The following is a 27,056-nucleotide window of genomic DNA, read 5'->3' as shown; positions in this document are numbered from 1 at the left end:
CTACACTTTTAAGTTTTCTGCAATATGACTGCTGCTCATCCATCCTTTCTCTCACTGTCTTTCTATCCTCTCATTTTTGCCTCTCTCTGGTTTTTGCTACCCCAAACAATGAATTGGCCAATAAAATCTCAAGTGTAAGCTTTTGAAAATTAAAGTGGCGGAAATGTCTTGTTTATACGCGTGCAGCGGCGAAAAAGTGAAAACGAAAAGAAAGAAAGTTGCTCAAATGTCTTTCTAAATTATGTAAATTTCATTACAATGAAGAGGCTGAGACGAGGACGGGAGGTAGCACGAGTAGCAGAAAGAGGAGCAAAGGGATGCGAAAATGTCGCCACAGTTCTCGAAAAGCTCTAAGCAAAATTAAAATTCTTGTTTAAAACAAAAAGATGTGAAGACAAGAAGACGAAGAACAGAGGGAGAAAAAACTCTCTCAATTCTCTTTGGGGTTTCCTGTTGCCATTTTATTATAATTTCTTTTCACTTTTATCTGGTTTTTCTTTTCTGTTTTCTTCTTTTTTTTTTTTTTTTTTTCTTCTATGCGCTTTTTTCTTGCTATTTTTCGGTTGTAATTGGTTGACTAAGTTGCGTAATTGTCCTTTAAGCGCAAAAGTTATTGAATAATGACAAACGAATTGTCAGGCGGTGAGGCAGTGTTCTATAGGGAAAAGTCGGAAAACTGTTAATGCGATTTTCAGCCTAGACTTAAGCCGCTAAAAGTGATGCGGATTTGTGCGAACAGGCTCTCAGTTGCCCTGTAAGCATTTACCAATTTATTTAGCATTCAGTTACAAGGCGTGCAAGAAGTTCTTGCAATGCCTTCGGCCAACTTATGCATTTTTTTTTAGTTAATTGATGTTTTTTCTGACGGAAACTGAAAATATAAAAGGCTCTTGGTTTTAAATGTTCTGGAGACATGGCCTTACGCTACGAACGTTCGATTTGTATATCGCTCTGACAAAATTCCTCAGATATTAACCCGTCTACAGGGTATGTTGAAGTTCCGGTAGTTTATTTTCTTTTTTTGTGCGTTTTTTGTTTGCCGCTAGCTATTAAGTCATTAGTTTTTGCAACGTGTGCAGCATTTTTTGCCCCACTTCAGCTATCTCTGTCTCTCTATGCTACATGTCACAAAATGCATTTATATATTTTTTTTAGACCCAGTCCCGCTTCGCCACCTTCAACATCAACGACAGCCGCAGCCACATGGGGAAATGGTGACCCCATCACCAGTGCGATGGGAAAGGGGGTAGGAGGCACGCGTGACACGCGTTCTGGTGTTGTAAAATGAAATTTAGCGCTTTGCCTTGCAAATGATGTGCCGCCGGCTGGCTGACACTTGGCTAAAAGGATTTGCTGTGTAGTGGCCATGGCCCCAAAAGCAAAAAAAGACGAAAATTGCTCAAAATTAACGGCAATAAAATGAAAGGAAGTTTTTTCGTATAATTTTTTGTTTCCTTTTTTTCTGTTTTGGTGGAATGGGGTTTCGGGATGGGAAGGAGGGGGCTGGCTGGAAGATATGCAGACGGAAATCCTATTAACGTTGCAAACGCGCAAAGTGCGAAGCAATTAAGAATTTATTTAACACCGTCACAAGCAATTAAGCACTTTTCATTCATTCATGTGGCGGCCTCCGTCGCGTATGTCGCGCGTTGCACGTTCCTCCAGCCGCCGCCACCGCCATCGCCACATGACACATTTTCCCCAATGACGACGTTGTCCCGTTCCTGCCAAATAATTCGCATATTTGGCAAGCCGGTTGCCATGGTTTTCCCGTGCATTTTTTCCTGTTCGTTTTTGGGTTTTTCCTTTTTTTTTTTTGCGAGTATGTTTGGCCGGGTAATCGATGGACATGCAAATGATCAACAGACAGCTGCTAAACAACATTATCATCACATGTCTCGGGAATAGTACATGGTCCATATACCGCATAAAGGACATCCGTTAGCCACCATCATTAGCACCGAGCTCACAGAGGGTCAGATAGCAGATAGATGACGACCATTTGGTCAACATTGAGTTGACAGCAGTTTTAACAATAATCCATATAAATTTGTACTTAAGTGTTGTCCCTTGCATTTGTTTTGTGGGTATACTTATGTATGTGCGATGAGACTGGTCAGTACATTGCTCTAAAGATGGATAAGGGGATGCGACCCTTATTAAGCTACATACATACGTTCATGTTGGCTTTTCCAATATGTTGATTAACTAGATTATTTATGAGCCGGCAGTGATTCCCCTTAATGGCTCATATTTTCCTTCTTGTACGCTATTAAACCTTCTTCTTGTTGTTATTTCCTTGAATCACTGTGGCCTTGATGTATCAGTGTTTCCGCCTGTTTTTTACTCGATTTTCATTATTACTTGTGTTCTCGTTTTTCACATTGGCTTTCTTGTAGGTAGAGTTGGCTCTTTCTCCGTGGTGTGTTTGTTCTGAAGGCAGGGGGGGTCTCCAAATAAATAAATTGATCACATTAATTGGCGTGCAACGGCTCAGTTGAGTTTCGATAAAAAGGGATGATGGGGAGGGAGGTAATGAAGTGCTGCACTTTACCGTTAATTACTCTGCGTGTTTACCGCTCATCGAAATTTTATGAATGGCTGAAATGGTTGAGGTTAAGTGCAAATGTGCATACATTTTCCTTTAGCTCTGCATTTCAATTTGATTTTTGCACAATTTTTAATAATTAAACACAGACACTCGAACAACCGAAACCCTTTCCTCACACCTCGCCTCCCCCTCCATACATCGCCACCATTCCCATTTTGCATCGTTGTACATCAGCCAGTCAGTCTCTCTGTCTGTCTGTCTGTCTGACTGCATGGGGGAGAGGCGTGGGGGAAAAACTTAATAAATTATGCCAATCAAGCATAAGCGCGTTTTAAGTGCGCCAACTGCCAAAGGGGCAAAAGCACTTCTCCCGCACAAAACAAAAAAAATATGTATATATATAACGAAATACAGAGTAAAAAAAGAGAAAAAACGCGCACACAAGTTGTTCTTCATGCTTCTGCAGTTGCTCGGTTTCAATGGTGCTACCATCGTACTTTGTGGGATGTGCCTTCGCTTGATTATTGATAATGACTTTGAAATGAATTTCCAGAAAGGGGAGTTAATTTAATTATGGTCATACTTTTATACTTTTGCGGGCGAGAAAGCAACGATGTGAGGCGAGAGCGTTTTAGATGAGAACATGAGTTTTGGCAAATTAATTTTTCGTGTTGTTCTTTCGAAAAGAAACTTTCGCTTTATATTATATTAAATGAAATACTTTAAGAGGATTATATCAATATCTTTGGCTTTTGCATCCCTTAGTAAAAATGTTTGTTTGTTTTTAATCGTCGAGGTCAAATTGGGATTTAGTAAGCAATTGTTAATTTTTTTAACAATTTGAATGTCTGACATCAATTAGTGTAGAAGTTTAATGGCTCTGCCTGTGGGTCATAGTTTGAATAGACACAGGCTTTGATTCTCTTTTTTGCATCTCTTTCCGCTATTGCCATTGCCATTGTAGTTAACTACTACTGTCGGGGGCAGTTAGTCGCGCTTTTATAATTAAAACGTAATTGCCACAATAAATTGCAATAACCGCAACAGGCACTGGACCAATGGTTAGTAGCATAAGCTTCAGACTTCAACTCCGTCTCCCTGACGATGGTTCTGTTGCGATTATTATTACAGCTGCTGTTGCTGCTGCTGATGGTGATGCAGGCCATAAAAAAGCTTCTAGTGATTATCCCCTGGAAAACTGTAAAAAACAACAACATCAACCATATCTACTCACAATGTGGCACCGCCTATGTACATGCTGCCCTCAAATGGACCAAACTCCTCTTCAGGCAACAAATCGAGCATCTGGTAATCGGTGTTTATCATGAAGCGCACATGATACTGGTTGTAGTCGATCCATATTTTATGCCATTCGCCGCCATTTAGTCGGCGGTGCGAGTTAATCACCAGCTCACGCGTCGTTCCCGTGCTCAACGTAAAGGTAAACGTGAGCTGGTCATCGCCGGTGAGGGCCACCATAAACGACGGATAGTGAGCCCTTATCGGTGGCTGGAATAATAGTATGGCCTTCTCGCCCGTCGTCCGAAACGAAAAGGCAATGTCGCCCTTTCGCCATCCAGGTACTTCGATGTACGATTGCGATGTGGTAAAGGTGACCACGTACTTTTGGGTATCTAAAACATAGCAATTTAATTCTAAACTTCTATTTCACAATTGAGTATTGGGTATTCACTTGTCTCCACACATTCCAGAGGCCCCAATGTTATGCGTCCCTGGGCCTCATCGTCCAGATCCTTCTGTTGCAGGAAGTACATATTGGTTATGCCCAAACTGTGCGGTTCCTGGTAGTAACCTTCATCCGAATTCCATTTGTTCTCCTTGACATCGCAGTTGCATGATTGATTTGGGTCCACGCATGTCTTGTTGACCGAGCAAGGACAGGACCCTCTGCACCAAGAGAAAAAAATAAGGTGAAAGGTATTAGAAAAACCAAAAAGGGAGGTGGATGCGAATATATTTGCATAAAATTTTTTCTCTTGCTGCTGCCGTTGACAGCGCCGCCGGCAATTTGACGAGTCCCGTTGAATGACCAACTGAGTGTCCATCGTCGTTTAACCGCAAACACACAGACATACAAGTAGATTTGGCCATTTTCTCTCTTTTTGGCGATTTATAGTTGCATATTTCTTTCTTTTTTTTTTTTTCTTGACAAATTTATGGCTTAGCTTTATGTATAGGCATAGACATGGGCATGGTTAAGATATTATTTGAAAAGATGGTCAATTTATTTTGCAGGAACTGTATAAATAAGCTCAACTTGTGCTGTAGTATATATCCAGCCATGTAGCATTCCATGTCACAGGCCAAAATCGACTTAGGTTTGAAGGGATTATTAATATTTTCAGCTTGTCATTCCCCTTTGATTTTTACCTTAGAGAAGTTAGGTAAAACATTTTCTGTGTGTTTATTTGTGAAATATAAAATCAAAAAGCGAAGCTAACTCAAAGATGTATTTGAAACTTTTCTTTATATTTTCCATGGAATAAAAAATTAATTAGTTTTTATTGTGTAGAGAAAGAAATATTTTCAAACTATTCTTTTTAGCATACCCTTTGTTCAGAGGGGTATGCCATTAATACGAGTGTTAAGAATGTTGTTATAATCTCTTTATTGAAGAGGATTCTACTATATACATATATACCATAAATCTAAAATATCCAACAATTTCTAAATATTCATTAGCTAAATCAAACATACCTGTCTTGGGACTGAGTGATAAATTAGGAAAGGGAATTGATATTCGTGGTTGGTCTGGTTTTTTGGACAATCGTATTTTTTGCAAGTATTTTTCTTTTTGAAGTTGCGGGTGGTGTGTGTGTGTGGTTTTGCTATGCATGTGCCACATCCGTTTCCGCTTTAACGTTGCGAACACAAAAACTAAGCGCATTGCAGCGCAAAGCCCCAAAACGAAAAGAACTAACCAAATCCAACAAGCACCAGGAACGGGAGCAACAACAAACAAACGATGCTGTCAAATTTTGAATGAGTAAAGACCAAACTACGACTCAATGATGGATGGGGTCCCATCTCCATCTCCCTGGTTTTTCCTACCCATTCCATACACACACATAAACATCAAGTAAAAAGCCAACTGTGTGTGTGTATTTTTTACCCTTCTTTTTGGTCTGTGAAAGGTTTCGAATTGTGCTAAAGCGTAGTTTGATATTACTAGCCTTGGCCAACCAGAACGTCATTCATTCAAAGACTTGGACAGCAGCAACAGAAGCAACAGCAATAACAAACACACAAAAAATGGCAAAGAAAATGTCGAAATGGGCGAAAGCCAAAAGCGAACGCTGTTTAGGTTTACGAATTGATTTAGTGAAAGCGGAAATTAGTGACCCTGCAAGGAAAATAAAACCCACATACGCAGGGAAAAAACTTCAAAATTGTTGCTTGGCAGCTGTTGCCTACTTTTGCGCGCTTAGTGATGCATTGTCAGTCACACCCCAAACTCCTACCACTCCCATAACCAAGAGCTATGAATGAGTTTTGAAGAGCAGCATAAGAGAAATTAGGCGTAAAGACTACATACATGCGATACACACACACAAAATGAGAAAGCCATTCATTTTAAAAGGTTTCTGCCATAAGAAAAATGACCAAAGGCAAAGTTGATAACAAGAGAGAGCAAAAAAATAACGGAAGAGTTGTTTCACAATATGGTGGTGGCAGTTGTAGAGTGAGGGCGAGTTGCAACCGAAAAGTTGTCAAAACCAATCACTTGATGCTGTCTCCCAACGCGATGGAGTAAAAGGCGTTGCCAATAGTTTTCTTTCCTATAGAGAAAAACAAAAATGCCTTGGAGGTCACTTTTTTAAAGTAAAAGACACTCAAGTTGAATTTCGTTAACAGACTCAAATTCCATTAACAAAAACTTTTCAAACTTACCTCGCTCTCGAACAGAGGTTCCCTCATAAACCTTATTAGCGCTGAGGCGGAAACATATTTGCCTGACATAAATACAACTTCAGCCTTTTTTTAGGACTAAACAAAAGTATTTTGCACTTTGGCAATTTTGTACTTTTTGCCTCATATCTTTTAACTTTGGCATTTGCCATAAATATAGTATGTTTTTCCTCTTTAAGGTTGTAAAACGGTCTTCCTACAAAGTTATTTGTTTCGTAGTAACAAATTTAAAAAAAAAATCCCCATTTAAATGTATTAAAGCTGGCCAAAAATGACGTCATCAGTCTAACTGGATATCGATTTGATATACCCCAAAATGTTATGCATACATAAATGCAATTATATTTATCGGTGTAATCCAATGATGCCGGTCAGTTGTTTTTTTATAATGCCCATTAAGAAAAAGATTAAATTGAAAATTAAGTGTTATCTAATTTATTGAATCATTGTTTCAAAAGGGCATTTCTAAGTCGGCAGCTGTTTTGGTGTTGCTCCTATGTTCCTGTTGTTTCGGGTTTTCAGCACCATAAAATTTTATGCCCCAATGCAGGGAAACAAATGTGATATGTGAAAGGAAGAGGGCCAAATGGCATCTCAGCCTGACTGCCCTTAAAAGTAGGCAACTGTTGTTGTGTTTCGTTCATTTGGTTTTTCTTTTTTTTTTTTTGGTCGGTACAGATGAAAAATCAAATTTGTAGAGCTAAGCCAACCAACAGGCAGAGGCCACTTGAATGACCAGAAATGACCTAGCCCAGAGTGAAACTCAATGACAAATTATGCAACTGTCACACAGACATATAGACAGAGCGACACTCACATAGGGACTTCAAGAGGAAGGGAGACGGAGTGGAGAGCGAGAGTGAGACAGATGACCTCAGACAACTGACAATTGTAGATGAAGGCATAAGAGTTGGTCCTACTGTAGTTGCTGTTGTCAATGACACAAATGCTAGCAAATCGATTGCGTTATGAAAGTGAGTTGCAGTTGGAAGTCTTTCTTTGGGACTGTTCTATGCCGTACCATACCGCCCCCTGTGGGTAAATATGTCAGTTAGCATTAAGTGTGGAGCCCTGGCTGGGCTTATATTATGCATGTTCGAGCAATTAATTTAAGTTTCATTTACAATTGAAATGCCAGCCCCAAAGACAACAACTACAGGAGCAGCAACGTAGTTTGAAATGAAGGATTTATATTGTTGGATTACCGCACGTACGTAGTCCGGGCAAGTTATCCACTGAAGCAGAACTCGCCACATACACACACACACACCAACACACACCAACATACACCGTACATACATACAATGCACAATGCACTGCGCCGAGACCAACAAGTTAAGCAAATAGACTGCAACATTAATTGTGTGGCCAACGGCGAACCAAGCCGTAGAATACCTAACTGAACCAAACCGAACCGCACTGAATCGGGCCATAGCAAACCGGAGCGGATTAACTCCCTCATGTGCATAGGATTTTGGCCTAACCTGAGGTGAACATAGTGCATAGTGGTGCAAAATTCCTGCAAGTCAACTCTAATGCAACAAACGAAGTGGAAAATTTGATGAGTCTCTTGACAAGTTGACCTTTTCCCTTTTGTAGTGGTATTGAATTGTCTTGGTTTTCATGATTCATGTTCATTTTGTACATCTATTGTATATATACATATTTTAAAATTATTATAGGTATTAAAATGTTCGCGACTCTGGTTAATCAATAATCACTCTTACCTTTTAGATTAGACCTGTGTATACATACATAAGTCCAAAATATCCAAATTTATTGGCTATTTCTACAATTCTAGCTTTTTTAAATCCCAATTTTAATAATTCTTATTTGATCAAATAGGAAGCGTACAAAGTTTTCGTGTTAAAATCGAAGCACTGTGCAACGGTTGCCGCCTGTGCGCTTGTCATCCAATTTCATGTCATTTGCGGTGACATGACCGGCACGTAAATCACAAATACCCAAACTCAGGGGAGAACCCAAAACCAAGCCCAAAATGAATGACAGTTGTGCGGCTGCATTGCTTACCTCTTGACATTGCCGAGAAAATCAACGGTGAGATTCTTGGCCGACGATGTGAACCAAGTGGACGAGTGCAGTTCCAATTGAGCGCGATAGCAATCATATTTGATGTACTGAGTGCAGTACAACGAGTGTGATATAAGCTCCTGTAGCATGTGTGGCGAGAATTCTCGATAGCGTATATTGAAGCTGAAGTCCGATTCCCTGGCAGAGCGCACATCTACTTGACTGGGTAAATTATGCTCCACAATGGTTTTCGTTGCATTCTCCAGGCTCTGAAAGTCGCATTTAACATGCGCGGGCGGAAAGACTCCATTGCCATCGATGTCGATGAGATAGACATCCGATTTGGTAAATCCCAACAGGGCCAATTCTTCGCAAGTCTTGCGGTATTTTGTGAAGTGGCAATTCTTGCCAATGTAACCGGTGTGCTTGCAGTCGCAGGTGACTCGATCGTCCTTCACAAAGCACTTTCCTCCGTGTTCACAGGTGTTCGGTCTCTTGCACGGATCAATATAATTGCAATTATCGAGAGCCACTTCGCCGACAACTCGTTCCGTTTTAACTACATGGCGCGGCTCTATCAAATGGCCATTGATTTCGATGTCTCGTATGCAGCCGACTAGACCCATGGCGGCGGATTTTAAGCTGCTGCCAATGATCAGTTTGTCGCCAATGTTAAAGGTCAGGCCGAACATTTGGCTTAGTGTGTGACGATAGTCCACAGTGAACAGTATTTCGCCCAGTTTGTAGTCTAGCTCGACACTGTGCCAAGAAGTTGAGCGATTGATTTTGATTGTCGTTGAATGGGTTACATTATTATTGACATCGGGTACCAGATCGAAGCTTAGTTTATCCGAAGTTAGTCGTATCTGTGTGTGTACGGTGACGGTCAGAATGGTGGTGGTAGTTCAGCCATTTTGTAATTTCCGTTAGTTTTACATTTCCGGAACACGTTGCGTTATCGTTATCAACGGATGTTGCACATCGCCATCCAAAGAGCGTCGGTATTAGCGCGTGTTCGAAAATATTAGTTTTTGTCGGCGTGTCAACATGTAAAAGAGAACGGACAAAATGGAAACATAGTGGGAGGGGAAAGAAAAAACAGAGAGCAGGAGAAAGAAAAAAGAGAAAACAGAAGGAGAGAGAGAGAGAGGTTGAAAAATAAATACAAAACTTTGTTGGTATTAGAAGTTTCAACTGCAAGTGGAAATAAATCAAAATTGCCGAAATGTTCAAAATGCGAAAATGGCCAGCGACCACACACGCACATACACACAGCCGCCCCCTACCCGGTGCCTTTTACCCACTCAAGTCTTCCACTCCCCACTTGCATCACATATATAACTCTAATAACCAATTCTCCCACCCACACGCATACAAAGACACACACGCACATTTCAATTTAAATGCCTTTGTGCATTAGCCTCGCTTAAATCATATTACGCATACGCAGTGTGTGTTGCAGCATCAATCGCAACAATCACTCTACTAGCCTGACGCCCTAACATTCGCCCCCCCATTTCTCTGTGCACCCCCCTCAGCAACGCTGTTAAATTGTTGGCCATTAATTTGCAACAACATTTCGTATTGAAATGGCCCGAAAAATGAGGGCGGAAAAGTTGGCGTTTATTGCACAGCAGATTCAACCAGCAGTTAGATTAAATGTTTGCCTTTCCCCATCCATCCATTCATCCCTTAGTCGGCTTTCCCTCACCCTTTTTTTCCGACCATGGTGTGTCGTTATGTTTGTTATCATATAAAGCAATTATATGTTTGTAGCCCCCCAAAGCATGTTATATGTACATACATATGTATGTATATGAATATTGACAAAGCATCAGTGATGAGAACGACGGGCTTCGTTAGAGATATGATGATCCAGTGAATTCTTAATTTCTTTGACAATGAAAAGGATAATCGATTACATAAAAATCGGTAATATGTCAATTTTAATGAAACTGTGACTTCAATCAATATTAGTAGAACCCACTATCTCTTATCTTTCATAGGTGCGAGGTGTTCAAAATGAGCGTCTGTTTAACTGTGTTTTGCATATTTGCTTTTGTCCCATTTATGTACATTATTCGTGTGTACATATCGAAGAGTATTTGTCTATGCTCGTTGGTGAATTGCGCTTTTTGTGTGTGTGCGCGTTTTGCATTTCGTATTTTCCGTGAAAAATGTCAAATACTCAAATTTTATTGCATATTTCATTAGATTTTCGTTGGCAAACATATAGCCAGTTTTTCAGAACATTGAAAACTGACAACATTTCAAATAATTTTTTATAGTCGACACAGTTTTGGTGAGTTTCTATTTGCCTATTTTATACATTTGTGCGAGAGCTGTCAATAAATTCGATTTTCGATTTGTGATTTGCCATTTATACAAAAAAAAACAACGCGCGCGCAATGCGGAAAGCGAGTGAGAATGGATGGGGCGTCATGGTGAGGGGGTTTATAGGGGAATAGCAGTAGAGTGTGGCTAGTGTGACACTTTTTTCCTTCTCTTTTTTCTCTCCGTTTTTTTCTATCGAATTTCATTTTCACTGTATGCAAAAAAGGAATGAAAATTTATTACTTTCAGGTGGCAATTTTGTGGCAGGCCCCAGAACAAACAGTAAATAAATAAAATGTCTGCGTCAATAAAGCTTGTAACTGATGCGTTTTTGAAGTACACACACACAGATAGCCCTATTTCAGTGTGTGCACACAGGACCGCCGGGAACGGTGAAAGCAAATCTGGCTAAACAGCACGGATATTCAGATGATGTCAGAAATAGTATGAAAAAAGTCCTTACAGATTATATCTACCTATCAGATAATAAGGTGACTTGGCCGCATATAAACAATTTGAAGCGCATACTTATCAAGAATCTAAATGCAAAAAGATTTACTTTTGGTTATCACATGAGTGCGCTCCTGTGCGAGACGATGATGATTTTGCGCTTAAAAATTGACAGCTGTTAGTTATTTTTTTGTTGTTTTTTGCACTTAGAAGAACATTTTATACAGTATATAAATATGTTTGACAATTGCAATTTGTATTATTAACATGCAGACACACATAAATACAGGCAGAAACAGAAACGAATAGCTTTCATACATATATATAATCATGGGCAATCATTTTTGTATTAATTTGCGCTCACATAAATCGTTCAATCGTTGGCAATTTTCAATAAGCCAAATTTAAACGGCCACCAGATCTTTGCGTATAAATATTCATTGGCCAATGTTACAGCAGCAGCAACAATAACGGCAACAATAAAAAAGACAATGCCAACAATTGTTGTATGCGTATGTGGTGCATATTGAGCAAAAGCAATTTATTTTGCTTCGTTGTCCATTTTATATTGACATTTGAGTTTATTTTCGGAGAAGTTGAAGTCGAAACCGTTGGCTTGCAATCAAATGCACAGAACGACAAAGAGAAAGATAAAGATAGAGAGAGAGAGAGAGAAGGGCGAAAGTAAGTCACAGAGAATTAGAAAATCAACAATAAAATTTATATAAATATTGCATATATAAATGGGAGTGCAAGTGTTTATGTGTGTGTGTGTGTGTGTGTGAAACATTTTTGGGCTCAAAATACAACAAAATGTGTTGTTTTGTTTAAATATAGATAAAATGCCAGTGACATTTATAAGTACACACATACACCCAGACACGCCATTTAGGCTCATGCATAGATTTAAAATCGAAGTGTAAGGGTTTCCAAAAAGAGAGAGAGAGAGGGAAAGAAAGAGAGGGAACCGAAGCAAAGCCAGAGGTTCTGGGCTAACTTCGGAGTTTGTATACCCTTGACGGTCGTTCCTATGGGGAGCTATACAATATAGTCACACGATCTTTATACTAACTTACTACAGTCAATAATAGGTATCCAAAAGTTAATGTTCGTAACTTTTGCATGGGAGCTCTATATTTTAGTGACCCGATCAGTCTGAATCCGAGATATACAACACCTACAATATATGACAGACGGACGGACATGCCTATTTGAACTCGTCTAGTCGTTCCGATCAAGAATAATTAAATATACTATACATGGTCGGAGATGCTTCCTTCCAATCCATAGATTGCACACTACTGACCAAAAATAATATGCCTTTTATCCAAGGGTATAAAAAGGGTGAGGAAGGTACTTGGTTATGTTGCCTGTCATTGAATGTGACAGCAGCACCAAATGGGAGGAGAAGCAGTGGCATTAAGATATTAGATCGGTCATCACGCACTTTTATATGCACCACAAAATCATTTGGTTGGGCAATCATAATAAATGTATTTCATACTCATACATTTAACAATTGGTTACAATTGCACAGCACTCAAACTGTCATAAATCTCTTTCTCCTTCTGCCTCGGTGTCTCTCCCCCTCTCGTTGAATAAAATTTTGTGTGTTATAACAAATAATGAAATTTGCTTGCATCTCAGAAACAGGAAATCGTTTTTATTATTGCAATATTCGAACGAATTTATCCTTATCGCAAATAGCAAAAAAAAATTTAAAAGGAAAGATAAGGAAACGCCAAATTTGCTATACCCTCTAAGTGAAGCATACTTACATGGGCAAGGCGTGTGACAGACTGAATTAGCATACGACATAGAGGACGTAAAATGACTTATATTACTAACAATCATTTCGATGAAAAGCCAACATAGTATGATTTCTGCTGATCTAACTAACTTAATTGGACAATGCAATAAACCGACCGATTCATGCCAATGATCAATAAACTAAAGGGCAAGGGTACAAAAGGGTCAATGTGGTTAAAAATGTACTTGCAATCATGCTGAAATATCAATGTGAGAGGAGCGAGAAAGGGGACATTCGTTGAGGAATATAGGAATTCAGCTAGCCAGTCAGCGTGAGCCAGCATCATTCCACATGCTACACACACACACACACACACATATTTCATTTGCATATTGTGGCCCCAAACTGTCGCCTGCTAAGTCGTCTTAAGTACACGGCTGCATCAGTCAACTTCCCTTCCTACCTACATATACATATATGTACATACAAATATATGTATATACATACATACATGGTCTGCTCATGTTTAACCGCCCACCAGTCCGTCTATTTGTCCCTTCGTCCATTTATTCGTTCGTTTGTATGTGTAGTTCATAAGCTTGAAGCTGTATGTACAATATGCTTGAATGCTTCAACGAACACTTCCACTTACCTCCCAGAAGCCATTTCCGGCACTGGTCGTTACGTCACTATAGGCCAGCACCGCACCCGGACGACTACTACGGAAATCGAATTTAATATTAAATTCTTTGGCATGATTTATGGGCCACCAAATGTGTGAGGTTGCAAACGGATAGGTGATGGGAATGACATTCACTTCATTCTCAAAGAATTCTGCCTCCAAGACACCTACATATATATATGCATAGATATACATACATACATTGAATAAAGCAAGAGAAATCTATATAAATAAATATACATGTGTGTACATTCGTTCAAATGTCTATCCAATTGCTCACCATGATAATGCACTTTAGGATTGCCACGCTGCAGCTCGTACAGAATGGAGACATCATTGTAGTACACATACTTCAGACTTCCCACAAAATTGTTGTGTGAGGCCAAGCCTTTTTTCTTGTGCAATTCAGGTCCACCGCCGAAGTAGATTTCTGGATCGAACAGCAAATTCCCACTAGCGGTGGACGGCAGCTCCAAAACCTTCTGCTGATGATCCAAAATAATGCTAACCGTTCGCTGTTCATGCAATATCGTCAAATTGTGCCAAAAGCCACGGGTCAATTCATCCGTAAGTACTGTAGACATGACATTGTCGCCGAAATCCATTTCCACATAAATCGATTGGTTTTTAATGGACGCAGCTATGTACTGGTTTTTCAGCGATTCACCGCTCGCGTAGAACAGAGCAGAATCGTCGAAATTGGTGCGAAACATTAAGCTAATTCGTATTGTCGATGAGTGGACGCGATCCTTCCAATCGTATATTCGATATGACACATAGCTGGCGCCTCTCAGTGTAATTATGGTAGCAGCTGAAGAAAACAATGGATTACAGGTATTAAACTCTTTGTATAGTAGCCCATTGGTCATCTTTTACACACTTCTTTCTGATGTACGGAAATTCTATTTTGCATTACATATTTATGAGCGATAGGCTTATTATTATTTTTAGTTGCCTACTTATAAGGGATAAACTTAAGGATCTGATGTATATTCTGTTCTTTTTCTCAATGTAATATGAAATAGTCCTCTAATCGTAGAAAACGTTGTTTTAAAAATTCTCGTTTGGTAATTATGCACTAGATCTTTTCCCCAGGGTATTGTTAGTTATCGCATCATGGGGTGAATTTGCCGGACAACGGCATAGCCCATTTGCATTTCACTTTTTGCTGTCTTTTATCCTGGAGGCCTCCCGTGGAGGAGTCAACGTTAATGCAACCTTTAGCATATTTGCTAGTGGCTGCACCACTGCCACAAAAACCCCAAGCAAATTTAAACAAATTTTTTCTCGTCACCCCCTTCCTCTCGCTCCCATTCTCCCTTGGCTGATCTGAGTTGTGTTGTGGCACACACACACACTTGCATTATCTGGCATAAAACAGAAGAGAGAAAAAAAAAAAAAAATGAAAAACTGAACCGTCAGCTGTGGCGGCGGCACACGAAAATAGATTATATTGTTTGGACTATGGCGGCTGCCTTTAGGCGTTTGCCTGATGCTCGTCGTCGTCCTGGTTCTGGTTCCTGCGAATGTGCAAATCGTGTAACTGCCTGGATTTTGCTTCTTCTTTTGGTCATTTTTTGTTTTTTTCTTTTTTTATCTTTCTGACAGCAAAATGCTTGCAGCTTATCTGGGCCGGACACACACACACACACACACACACACACACACACACGCACGCATATGTACAAACACACTTCATAATTTTTATTTGCATTTTGTGTTCTTTGTGCCCTTAAAAAAGGCTGCAAATTTTTGCTCGTTTTCATTTTTCAGTTTTTTCATTGTCTCGTTCTCTTGTGTTGTCTTTCATTAGATGAGTCCACATTGTATCACGGCAAGCGGTTTCTTTGTCTTGCCATTTTTAGTGCCAAAATCACGAAAACACTGCAATACACGTAAGCCATTAATGACCCGACCGAAGACCACCCGATGCAGTGGCACCACAGCCAGCGGCTTGAAGCTGATGGTATAGTTGAGTAGGCCCTGCGGAAAATGCTGACGATAGTCCCAGTGATAAGACAAGATGCCCGATAGCTGGGAGGCATCTATGGGCGAATTCACTCGGCTGTGGTGAGTGCGCAGGTTGTCGCGTTGATGGGCCACTAGTTCACCTTCGAACCAGAGATCCGGAAAAATCCGCAAAACCGTATGCGCCTGCACATCGTTGTGGGTCGCAAGATGGACGAATTCTACGACCACTTCCGGACTGACTTCTGTGTACAGTTGTATATAAATGCGACCCAGTGGCTGATAACCTCGCACAGCCACATCGAAATATATAACAGGTCGAAGTAGAGTTTGGGCATTGCGCAAACCCGATTGGGGAGGTGGCATAAACGGGGAATATTTGAGAACGATTTGCTCACTAGGTTTTTGGGCCACGATGGACGATGTGGAGACCAAAGGATTGTGGCAATCCACCTTTGACTTAGCCTCCAAAAGCCGGCAACCGATTTGACGATTCTCCTTGAGCAACTGTGTGGAAAGTTCCCTCAATCGCACACGATTGGGGGAGGGGGCAGCGGATTTAAGCGATTAAAGCAATCGGTGTTGCCCTTCAAACGCTGTATGCGATTAATTCGGCGTAGGAGCATCAGATTCTTACGAAAAATGTCCTGCTTCTGACTGAAATCTGTTGTCAAATGTCCGGTGTCCAATGCCATTGCCTTGGCTCTCACCTGACTGTGCGATGGGCGTGTGTCTATGCAGGATTTGATTCCCCTGATCTGCTGCCGCTTAAGCTGTGCCTGTCTTAGTTCTACCATACTTCGATAGACGCTTACACTGCTGGGAAGGGTTCTGCTGCCTGTGGTTGGCTGCTTCTTCATTTCGTGGCCATAGACACGGCGGTATAGTTTCCGAAATTCTAGATATTTTGGTACTCGACTTAATGGCAAAATCTCCTTGGTCATTCTATTGTGTTGCAAAAGTTTACTGGCGATTTGTCGGGCCTGCATGTGGGCACTACGAGATGTAGGCACTTTGGCCATAAATTCCGAAAAAGAAGTCGACCGTAAACTCATTCTCGCACCGCTCCTATATGCAATTTCAACGAAATTTTCTTTTTCAGTTGTGTGAATGTGGTGAACAAGTAAATAAGTATGTATAGTGAGTAGAGAGCGACTGAATATATATTTTATATATTTGAAAAGATGCCAGCTTGCTGACACTTGACAAATGTAGCAAGGGCCTTCTTTTTGAATGAAATAGTTGCTTTTTGTAGTGGCAGACATTTCATTGTGGCTTAACATGATTTTTCAGCTTAAAAATTAATAAAAGTGATGTCGCGTTGTGACATTCTGAGGTTTTTGCCATCACAATTTAATAACAAATGCAAATAACAGAGATTGGACCGATGCCACTCCGTTGATAATTCATATATTTGTAATTGATTAAAATCAGAACGATATACGAACGATGTGTAATTCGAAATCTAGCCGTTTTCAAGCCGAACGCCCAACACTTGTCGGTTCTTCTCGAATGTCAACAAAAATGACAAGCAAGCGAGTTGAAGTTGAACATGGGTCACCACATTTGACAGGAACATTCTCTGTCTATTGGTCCGCCAGCCAGCGCCTCTCTCTCACTCTCACTGTCTGTCTGTCATGTCATCCATGGTTTGGTGTTGGGAATTCGCATTTCATTTATGCCGGACGTGGTCAAAAAAAAAAAAAAATTAATAAATAAAAAATAAACGACACACATACACCAAGGGAAAAAGCTGAAAAAGAGGAAAATCTTGTAGTCCCTTTCAGAAAATTTCATGCGCTGGCTAATGATTTCCACGCTGAATGCATTTTCGGCTGACACTTCAGGGCAGGCACAAACAAAATGTTGAATGAATGAGGGATAGGGCTAGGGGCAAAGATGGGTATCGTATCGTATCGTCCTGGTGTATGTTAGTGTGTGTGTCATCCTGCCAGTTGTCATTTTAGTTATTGCATTACAAAAAGCGTTGTCTGCGTTTGATTATGTCGCTCGATTCCATGTACTACTACTACCTCGTCTCGATGCAATGCGACTCGACTCTGTTGTGCGCTTTTAATGGCCCGACACTGTTTCCGTTTCAGGAGCAGCAGGACCAGGACAACATGCAACTAACGACAACTGGCAAACGGCAGCTAGGAGTGCATCGAACAGGCAACAGCGGGGTGCGAGGAGTTGTCTGTGTGTGTCTGGCTGTGTAATTTGCTTGCACTTGCCGGTTTTCTCTCTCTTTCTGTCTCTCTATGCCTTTCTCTCTGTTGTAATTGTGATCAGTTGCAGTTCAAGTTCCAGTTGCACGTTGCCGGTTGCATTTGCAGCAGCAGCTGCTGCCGCTGTGAATGCTTGACAATCTCGAACGTCACGGCCGCATTTTGTCCTTGACAGGACACCATTTAGAGTGAGAGCGTTTTCAAAATGGCCGCCGCTAGCATTTTTGCAATTTGCAGCTGTATCCCAGCCTGTTTGTCCATTGCCATCGATACGGTTGTGAAACCAAATCGCCCTCATCCTCTTTAACATCTTTCCCACTTTCATTAGTTTTTATGTAGAGTGTGTGTGTAATAGAGACAGAGAGGGTAGGCGAATGCACAATTATATTCCAGTATTAGTTTTTTGTTTTGTTTTTAGTTGCTCTTCTTAATCGCATTTTATTTTACGTGTTTGACATTTGCATCATGGGGTTATGATGTCTTGAACAGGCGATAAAATCATATAACTCGTTTTGGTTGACCAAAACAAAGGGATAAAAAGGCATAGGCACTTGTCTCTCAAATATTCTCATTCTTGTAGATGGATGTAGTTATTATATTTTAATCAAATCTCTCATCTCTTTTCTAATCTCGATCGATATTTCAGATTTAATTCTGACGTTCTTTATTGTACTACTTTATCGTTTGATTAGAGTAATTAATCTTCGTTCTGTGGATGCCAACTCTATTTAATTTGCATATTAGATATTTCCACTGTGGTTTACTTAGCTCCTCTCTGCGCTTGTCTCACCTCTCGGCTTCCGATTCTTGCGCACATATACATAGAGTCAAATGTCAAAAAACATAAACGACCTGCTCAATTTTTAATGGCTTTGCATTTTTAATGGCCTCGCGTGACTTAATTGGGATTATGGCAATAGAGTGAGTAGGTCGGTGGGCGGGAGCCTAAAATTGGCTTTATGTCATTAACTAAATGCCGAACGGACATGTATACGGGTTGAGTTGGGGTTCGGACAGTCTATATATAAATATATGTATATAAGTATGTATTGTAAGCTCAACAAACTAATTTTGCGCACATTTTGCCGACAGTCAAAAAGTCAAACACTAGTTTGCATAATTTATGGTCAGGTCATTAGCGTGTTTAAAACTGCAATGTCCAAGCGACGGGCGGCGGCTAACCGCAAGCAAACAAACATAGTTTATAATTAAAACAAAATGGCGTAACAATCCCTCCCACCCGCCTCTTATACACACTGCTGAGAAAACAGGCAGGAGGATTGAGAACCCTTCTGCTAGTTGGAGATACTACTCACTGTATATGTCGCAGTGTTCACCCTCATAGTGGGTGCCAAAACAATCGCACGAGATGCCACCATAGTGGTTGATGCATCGTGAGCCGACAAAGCACAGATTATGTCGAGAGTCGCACATATCGGAACAGCCCTCGTTGACATTCTCATGCTTGGTGGCCACCAAAGGGACAATGGGTAGTAGATCAGAGGCTGCCTTGCCCGAGCTCAGCACAATGTTGCGGATGCAGCCGACAAAGGATTCGGTGATGTATTTGACGCCATGTAGCTTTTCCTCCGACGACAGACCTAAACGAACGACAAAAAGGGTATAATGAAAATTGCTTTAATATTTACTCATAAAGTTAATTAACAGAAGAAAATATTTAGTTACGGCTTAAAAGGATTAAAAACAACAAAAAACTATGATAATAAAAAAGTAAATGAAACACAATTTTGCTTGGCTAAATTATGGATTGAAATGTTGCCAAAGGACGAAGAGAGAGAGAGAGAGAGAGAGAGAGAGAAACAGAAAAGGAAAATGAAAATGAGAATTTTCTGTTTATCATAGATTATTTGCTTCTAAAAGCCCATTCATTGAATTTACCGAGCAATTGTCTAAAAATCATCGAGGGCAAACACAAAAGTTAATATGTGAAAGTGTTTCTGCTCTTCACTTGACCCATTTAATCTTATGATTATGAAACCTTTCAAGTTGCCTTCTCCAATCTGTACGGATTCCATATGAATTTGCTGTCATTTATTGGCCTGGACCAGACTGATATGGCCATGGGCCGCCTGGTCTTGCCTTTGTTTCTTGTTTTGAGGAAAAATTTCTGATTAAATAGTAAGGCAATTGTTTTTGCGTTTGCTTCATTTTTACTTATTTAACTCGTGCTACTCTGACTTTATAGCATATTTTTCCAATATTTCGGACTCTTTTTCCTTGGTTGGTGATTGAAAGGGGGGGAAACAACGATGCAAAATCAATGTACACAGCTCGGTGCAATCAATGTTCTATTTTCTAGTTGGGGGCCAAACTCGGATTTGAGAGCTGAGGATCTGGAAGCCTTTTTTCTGTATACTCAGTTGCTTTTCAGGTACGTCAAATAATTAAATTTTCAACTATGGCACAAAAGCAGCTTTCAAAGTCACAGCTACATACAACACATCGCACATTAACGTACACACACACACACACACACACACACACACACATCAGTTCTACCTTGATTCAATGGCAAATGAGCAAAATGTAGTTGCAGTTTGCCGCTGACTACGAAAATTCGATTTTCAGTTTTCATTTTCAGATTTTCTGTACCAAATTTTTTAATTCTTTTTTTAAAGCATTTCATACATACCCTTTGCAAAATTAAAAATATGTGTATGAAATGAATATTTCATATCCCTATGCTAGGATAAATGCTCAGGCTGATTATCTGACCTGAGTTAACCTTGCCAAGATCACTTAAATTGGAATATCAGTTAATATGTAATCAAGCTACCACTATACAATTTTTGATCCGTAATAATTTTTCAAGATGTTTTTTGAAGTGAGATATAAAAGTGAAAGTCTTAAATGGCTTAGGGTACTGAAAATTCGTAGTGTTCACTAGATTTGTGGCTTGTGGTGTTGAGGCCTTACATTCTGTACCTCTTTTTGGTTAGTACAAAAAGGGTTGCATATATTCAAGAGTCTTGCCTTAAATAGAGACAGTGATAATAGTAGGGACGTAGGGGAGAATAGAGGGTGGAATGAAAAAAAGAGGAAAGGGTACAATTGATTTGGATTTGGCACTACTACTCACCTCCAACCAGTACAACCGATGGCAAATTCGTGGAGACTCCGTAGTTGTATTCGTGATTCAGACCTTTCAGATAGACTTCCTCCTGACTATTGTCGACGCGTGCAATTAATCTTGCGCCATGGACATCGATGCGCACCTGCACCCATACGTATATATATATATATATAAATATATATACATATATATATATATGCATGCAGAGAGAGAGAGAGAGAGACATAAAGGGAGAAAAAGATACAGATTGAATGTGTGGGTAAGCGAGAATGAAAGAAATAGTGATATGGAGCATAAAACCAATAAACCTAGCAGCTAGCTTGTGCGTGGGCGTGGCTCCAAAAACCAAACAGACAAATGATAAAAATTTATGAATTTATGCGTTTTTGCCCAGAATTGAAGTTGTTGCAAGTTTGGAGCGATAAATTTGTTGTTGTTGTTGCCTGGCGGTGTTGTTGGTGTCGGTGTTGTTGCTGCTGCTTCTCTTGTACATGAGAAAAATCTATGGAAAATGAATTGCGAAATGTATAGAGAAGCAGGCACATTGCAGGGATCAGCTGAAATTCATTAGGAATTTGCGTGTTATTTATGAGAGTCTGTCTGTGTGTGTGTGTGTGTGTGTGTGTGTGATTAGTAGTGTGGATACGTTTGTTTTAAATATGAAAACTGCTGCTCCTGCCGTTGCTGTTGTTGCTGCTGCTGTTGTTATTGATGATGATGATGCTGACGTTGCTTCTGGAGGTCTGCTCTAGGTGAGTTAACAAAGTTGAACATAAATCAACTTGGCCGCTTTTGTTATAAAAGTTTGATAAAGCGTTTTACACATACTCCAAAATTTACTTTGCTTGCAAAGAGACAGAGCTGGACTAACAGAGAGAGAGATAGAAATAGTTAAGGGACAGAGTTGGAGAAACCTCTCATTTCGCATTGCAATCTTGCTAATTGCTTACTTGAAGCTGCTGCTACTGCAACGCATGTGCATGCTAATATTTAGAGTCTAGCTGTGGACCCTTGTTGGCTAAAACATAGAACCTATTCACGCTTGGCTCCAACGAACTTCTTATACGCTTTTTAATAGGACTAACCATTATTATAAAAAATAGTCGTTTTTCCACAGTCCAACATTTAACAGAAATACATGAGCCTTTCTGCTAATGGTTATGATCTTGTTATATGTATATGTACCTATGTACATATCTCCAAATCTTATCATCATTGATTTCTATCAATAAAGAAATGACTAAGGGAACGCCTATGACTTAAACTTCTCCCATGCTAATTTGTGTTTGTGTATTTGCAACTTTCATTCTTCGTTCCATCATCTAGCGTCACATTTTGCTACCTTGGCCAAGGCACACAAAGTAAAAAACTTGACATACCCATTTGCTAGAGCAACAACAATAAAAACCGAATGGGAAAACCCGAATAGACAAGTGAGCACTTCAAACATCAACTGCAGTTTACAGGCATCACCCAAACAACACCAGTAAAGAACACACACACACCAGAGTGAAGCAAAAACTCTAAAACGGGGAAGAGTGAAAACTTGAAAGGTAATGGGAACGGATAGCATGGAGAAAGAATGGGAGAGAGAGCAGTGGGATAGAAAAAGCATTGAGTAGGTAGACTTTCTTTGAAGCTGTTGTTTCGGTGTTGCTGGTCCTGGTTGCTCAAAGGGATGGTTAAGGTTCCGAACACTCATACTCACCATAACGCTGTGCCATTCATCTCGATTTAAGCTCTCACCCACAGTGACACTCGTTGAATGCTTGCCAAAGACATGAACCACCTTCAGTTGGCCCTTCTCGACAATCACATAGAGTGCATAGGGATCCAAATTAATACGATCCGGATTTTTAACATTGTGATATACCAGAAGGCCATGTGGTAGGCGAGTTTTGAATTGAAATGAAATCTCACGACAGAGTCTAAAAAAGAAAACGACAAAGAGGGAGAGAGAAAGAATAATTTTAATTTACAACTTTGAAGTAACAATTAAATTTAAAGGACACTGGTGAAGGACCCCTCAACCACAACCGACAAAAATGATAAAAGAAGCAAAGTTATGTTTAATTTCATTTTGCTCTCTAGTAAATGTGTGTGCGTATGTGAGAGTGTGTGGGTAAGTGTATGTGTGTGTGTGTATGTCCTGTCTCTGTCCTGTATTTACGAATTTTCTTTTTTCTGTCTTTATCTTAATTTAATATGCAAATTTCGGAATGCTTTTTACCAAAAGTTGAATTTAAAATTTCATTTCGGGTCAACTTAGTTCTGCAAATTGAACAGAAAATTAAGTTTGAACCAAGAGGACAGAACGAGAACGTGTGCTAGTACGAGAGCCAGGAGCACCAAGGCAAGCAAAGCAAAATGGATAAAGGCATCAGCGCGTCATGTTAACTAATTGCCCCAGTAACTGGTCCTTAACACTACGATGGCCACAAAAAATAAACTATGAAGAAATCTAATGGAAAATCTAACAATCTGTGTGAAAAAAATTTCCAACTGCATATAGTTTCAGCATTTACTCATAGTAGGTTTCAAAAATGAAATTTTGAAATAAAAATCGATGGATCTCTAGTGTTAAATAACGTCAAATGTCAGGATATAAGCTAAAAAGCCAACAATATGCCAAATGACGCGGAATGTCCACCACTCTTCAGTGAGTTTGTTGTGCTGCTTTTTGTTCAGGCTATGAAAGATGCAAAAGACCAACGAAACGAAATTGAGGTAAGTGTGACTGGTCAAGGCATGGAGAAGGACACCCGGCCACCTGACCACCTGACCACTTAGCTCAGCTCAACCCACTCACCTTAATTGAAATGTCTGTATGATGTCGCCGTCCATTTGGATGAACGTGTTGTTTTTAGCGAAAACGAAGGTTTTTCCCTGACCCGTTTCGGCGAACGTTAGCTCTGGGCCGCGTTGTTCAATAGGCACTGGGGTGGTACCTTCAGACCCCTCGGCACCAATGCCCCCCAGTTCACCTACAGCGCCGCCAACCATCCCGATGCCATCACCCAACTGTCCTGGCCCTCCTCCTGGTCCTGGTGTATAGGGTGAGGCAGCTGCAGCCATTGAGATTTCTGTGGTGCTTGGCTCGCGGGTAGTCGATTGCAGGAACGGCGGTAAAGTGTCTGCAAAATGGAGTTGAATGCAGTTCAAGTTGAGTGCGTGTGACAGAAGAAAAACGATAACAAAAAGGAAGCAAACACTCTTACGTGGCATTCCAATGCAATGGAAAAGACATTCCGCCTCGGTGCTAAATCGATTGTGTGGATTGCCATCACATCCCCCCCAAATAAATGTGTCGCAGGCATTTGTTGTGGGTTCATAACGCCATTTGTATATGTATTGTTTACACGGCCCTGGATCCCCAGGACCCGTGCACTTCTCATAGACCTTCTCTTTGTTGCCGCCTTGGTTAATGGCCAGGTTCGAGTTGTTGTTGCTGCTGCCAGCACTGCCTCCGCCGCCACCAACGCCTCCGCCGATGCTACCAGCAATGCCGCCATTAATGGTATTGGAGCCGAGACTGCTACCACTTATGCCGCTGCCAGTGGCCGCTCCACTCTGTTCGCTGTTCGCCTGGAGACCACCAGGATTGCTGCTAGATGGCAAGCCGCTGGCACCACCGCTAACGACGCTGCTTATATTAAGGCCACTGCCGCTGCTAGGCAAAACACCGCCGCCGCCCAAGCTTCCGCCTAGAATGGGTGAGTTTATATTGCCCGACGCCGAGCGTTCTGTCAGACCAACGCTAGAGGTTCCATTCGGCAAGCTTAAAGCTGCAGCACCACCACCACTAGAAAGACACATTACCAGCAATGGCATAAGCTGAGGTAGAGTGACTGCCATGGCGAGGCTAGCTGATAAAATGGCAGGAAACTGATTACTATGTCCTCCTGCTTCGTGGTTGCTGCAACAGACAAAAGTGACGAAAATGTAGATATGATAAAAATATGGACAATGTGTTAACCATTCAAATCTGCGAGAGTTAACAAAAAAATTCATCATTTTTGACGTATTATGGAGAGGTTTTTTCTGGGAGGAGGTAACAACGGATGCTAGAGTAGGATAATCAGTTTCTTCACTAATATCGTATACCACAAACACACAACCAGTGAAAACACACAAAGAAGGGAAAGCCGCTATAATTTCCCATTTTTTTTGTACACTTTTTCCTTTTCATTAGAATTGTTGTAATTGCACTATAAATTTACCAAGGCAATTTACGGGCATGTCACATCACAAGCATCAGAGCAGAAAAAGCAAAGTGAAGAAATTGGAAGGGGAAGCTATCACAGCTTATGATTTCAGCTACTTTGTTAGAAGTCTCCCTCTGATGTGTGTGTGTGTGTGTGTGTGTGCCGAAAGCAGTTTACTATTGTCATGCCGCACTAAAATCCCATTTACATCATCATGCTCATCATCATCAGTCAATGTCTCTCTCTCTGCTTGTTCTTGGTCTTGTGCTAAGAAAATGGAGCGACAACGCTGCATTTCTACTATTTCTTCTTCTTCTTCAGCTTGTTCTTTGGTGATGGCATTTAACGCAAAACGAACTTTTGTGCTTACACTTCCGCCGGAAATGTGACACACAAGACGCAGTTTCAGCTTCAGCATCAGTTTGAGCTTGAGCTTGAGTTGATTTACAAGTAGCTTAGCTTAGCTTCTCCACCCCCCGTCATCCCACTTGCTCGCTCTTTCTCTCTATTGTCGGAAAAAAGTGTCAAAAATTTCAAAATAATGATGCGCACAGTTTATACTGCTAACTAAAGGAAACTTTCATTCACCGTTCTCCGCCTCAGCATCCAAGCACACCCTACCCCCAACGTTTGTGCCCTTTAAAAAAAATAGAGGAAATAGGAAATTAAGTTTTCCTCATGCAAGAACTTTGTAAGTTTTGCATAACGAGCAAGATACGCGTTCAAAGAAACCAACAAAACAAAGGCGGGGGGCCGTCTTTTAAAATATGATATTTTCACAAATTAGTCGTTCGCATGTTCCATTTGAGATGTGATTGTGAATGTGGTAAACTGCATACTTAGAGATTTATTAGAGGACGCATTGGCCCCCATGGACTATACCCATGCATGTTTGCGGTGCATGATTTTGGCCAGTTTCCAACATCTTTTTCTGTTCATAAGCAATTTTTAATTGTGGTTTTGGCTGGATGTCGACCAGCATGAAAAATGAGCAATGTCAGAGTTCATGCAAATTAATAAACCTCAAACACAGACCCATAGAAAATAGGACAATAGATAGTAAAAGAGAGAGCAGAAGGATTAATGTGGCAGTAGTTATTGGCGTTTTTACTAATGCCTAGTTTAGGTAATAAAGACGTTGCCTGTGTTACTCTTATCAGGTCTCTTGCCATTACCTGTCCCTTATTATTTCACATTTGGTTTTTTTTTTTGTAAATGGCAAAGTTTAATTACATTATGGGTCCAGTTACCTGCTATTTTAGCTTTTTGCCTATTCAGACAAGGATGCGCCACATGGTATCCTTTTCACTTTACAGGTACCGCCAAAAACAACCCAATATTGACGGATTTACCTGTTTCGATTACTCAATATTTGGTATATAAATGTCTATTCTTCTCCATTTGGTCATGTAGTCTACCATTAATTGTCATGGCATCATCATCATCATCGTCTTCGTCGTACTCGTCCACCGCCTACGCCTTGTTCCTACATCGTGAGGAACTACGACGACGGCAACGACAGTATGCACGTGTTTCAAAAACTAAAATACAATTGACCAGTGAATTGATATCGTTAATAAAACAACGTTTGACCACATGCAGCTACGAGGACTTGCAGATACTAAATCGGGAGAAGCAGTTCAAGCGAGACCTTCAACAACAGCTAAAACATCGCTACAAGCAGCTCAAAGCCATTGCTAAGGGGAAAAAACAAGTAAAGCGACTTCACTCATCGGCATCTTCCTGAGACTAAGAACCAAGTTACTCCCAGTTTACTTCTCTATATATAAACTTTAGCTTAGCTCAACTAATGACATATTTATTGCCTTTTTG

General features: G+C 40.5%; 2 protein-coding genes across 2 annotated transcripts in view; one reads left to right on the top strand and one right to left on the bottom strand.

The window, feature by feature from the left end:
• The window catches only part of axo (axotactin), a 59,329-nt gene that overhangs the window by 22,351 nt on the left and 9,922 nt on the right, over window positions 1-27,056 (bottom strand). The window contains 10 exon segments of the mRNA XM_068292396.1: window positions 3,786-4,185; window positions 4,245-4,459; window positions 8,513-9,378; window positions 13,699-13,895; window positions 14,009-14,539; window positions 19,241-19,525; window positions 21,025-21,160; window positions 22,727-22,946; window positions 23,828-24,152; window positions 24,237-24,934. Of these exon segments, the coding sequence (XP_068148497.1) occupies window positions 3,786-4,185; window positions 4,245-4,459; window positions 8,513-9,378; window positions 13,699-13,895; window positions 14,009-14,539; window positions 19,241-19,525; window positions 21,025-21,160; window positions 22,727-22,946; window positions 23,828-24,152; window positions 24,237-24,873 (3,812 nt within the window). The 5' untranslated portion in view covers window positions 24,874-24,934.
• Window positions 26,653-26,970, top strand: LOC137579228 (uncharacterized). Its single transcript, XM_068292934.1, has one exon. It carries the CDS (start codon window positions 26,653-26,655, stop codon window positions 26,968-26,970), a length of 318 nt encoding a protein of 105 aa, XP_068149035.1.

This window comes from Drosophila tropicalis, unplaced genomic scaffold (assembly GCF_018151085.1).
Source record: "Drosophila tropicalis isolate 14030-0801.00 unplaced genomic scaffold, ASM1815108v1 contig_694, whole genome shotgun sequence".
Lineage (NCBI taxonomy): Eukaryota > Metazoa > Arthropoda > Insecta > Diptera > Drosophilidae > Drosophila > Drosophila tropicalis.
The sequence above is the reverse complement of the archived record's forward strand: the minus strand, read 5'-3'. Positions and strand labels throughout refer to the sequence as shown.

Coding starts and splice junctions, on each gene's coding strand:
- LOC137579228 (XM_068292934.1), top strand. CDS start 26,653: ATGGCATCATCATCATCATCGTCTTCGTCGTACTCGTCCACCGCCTAC.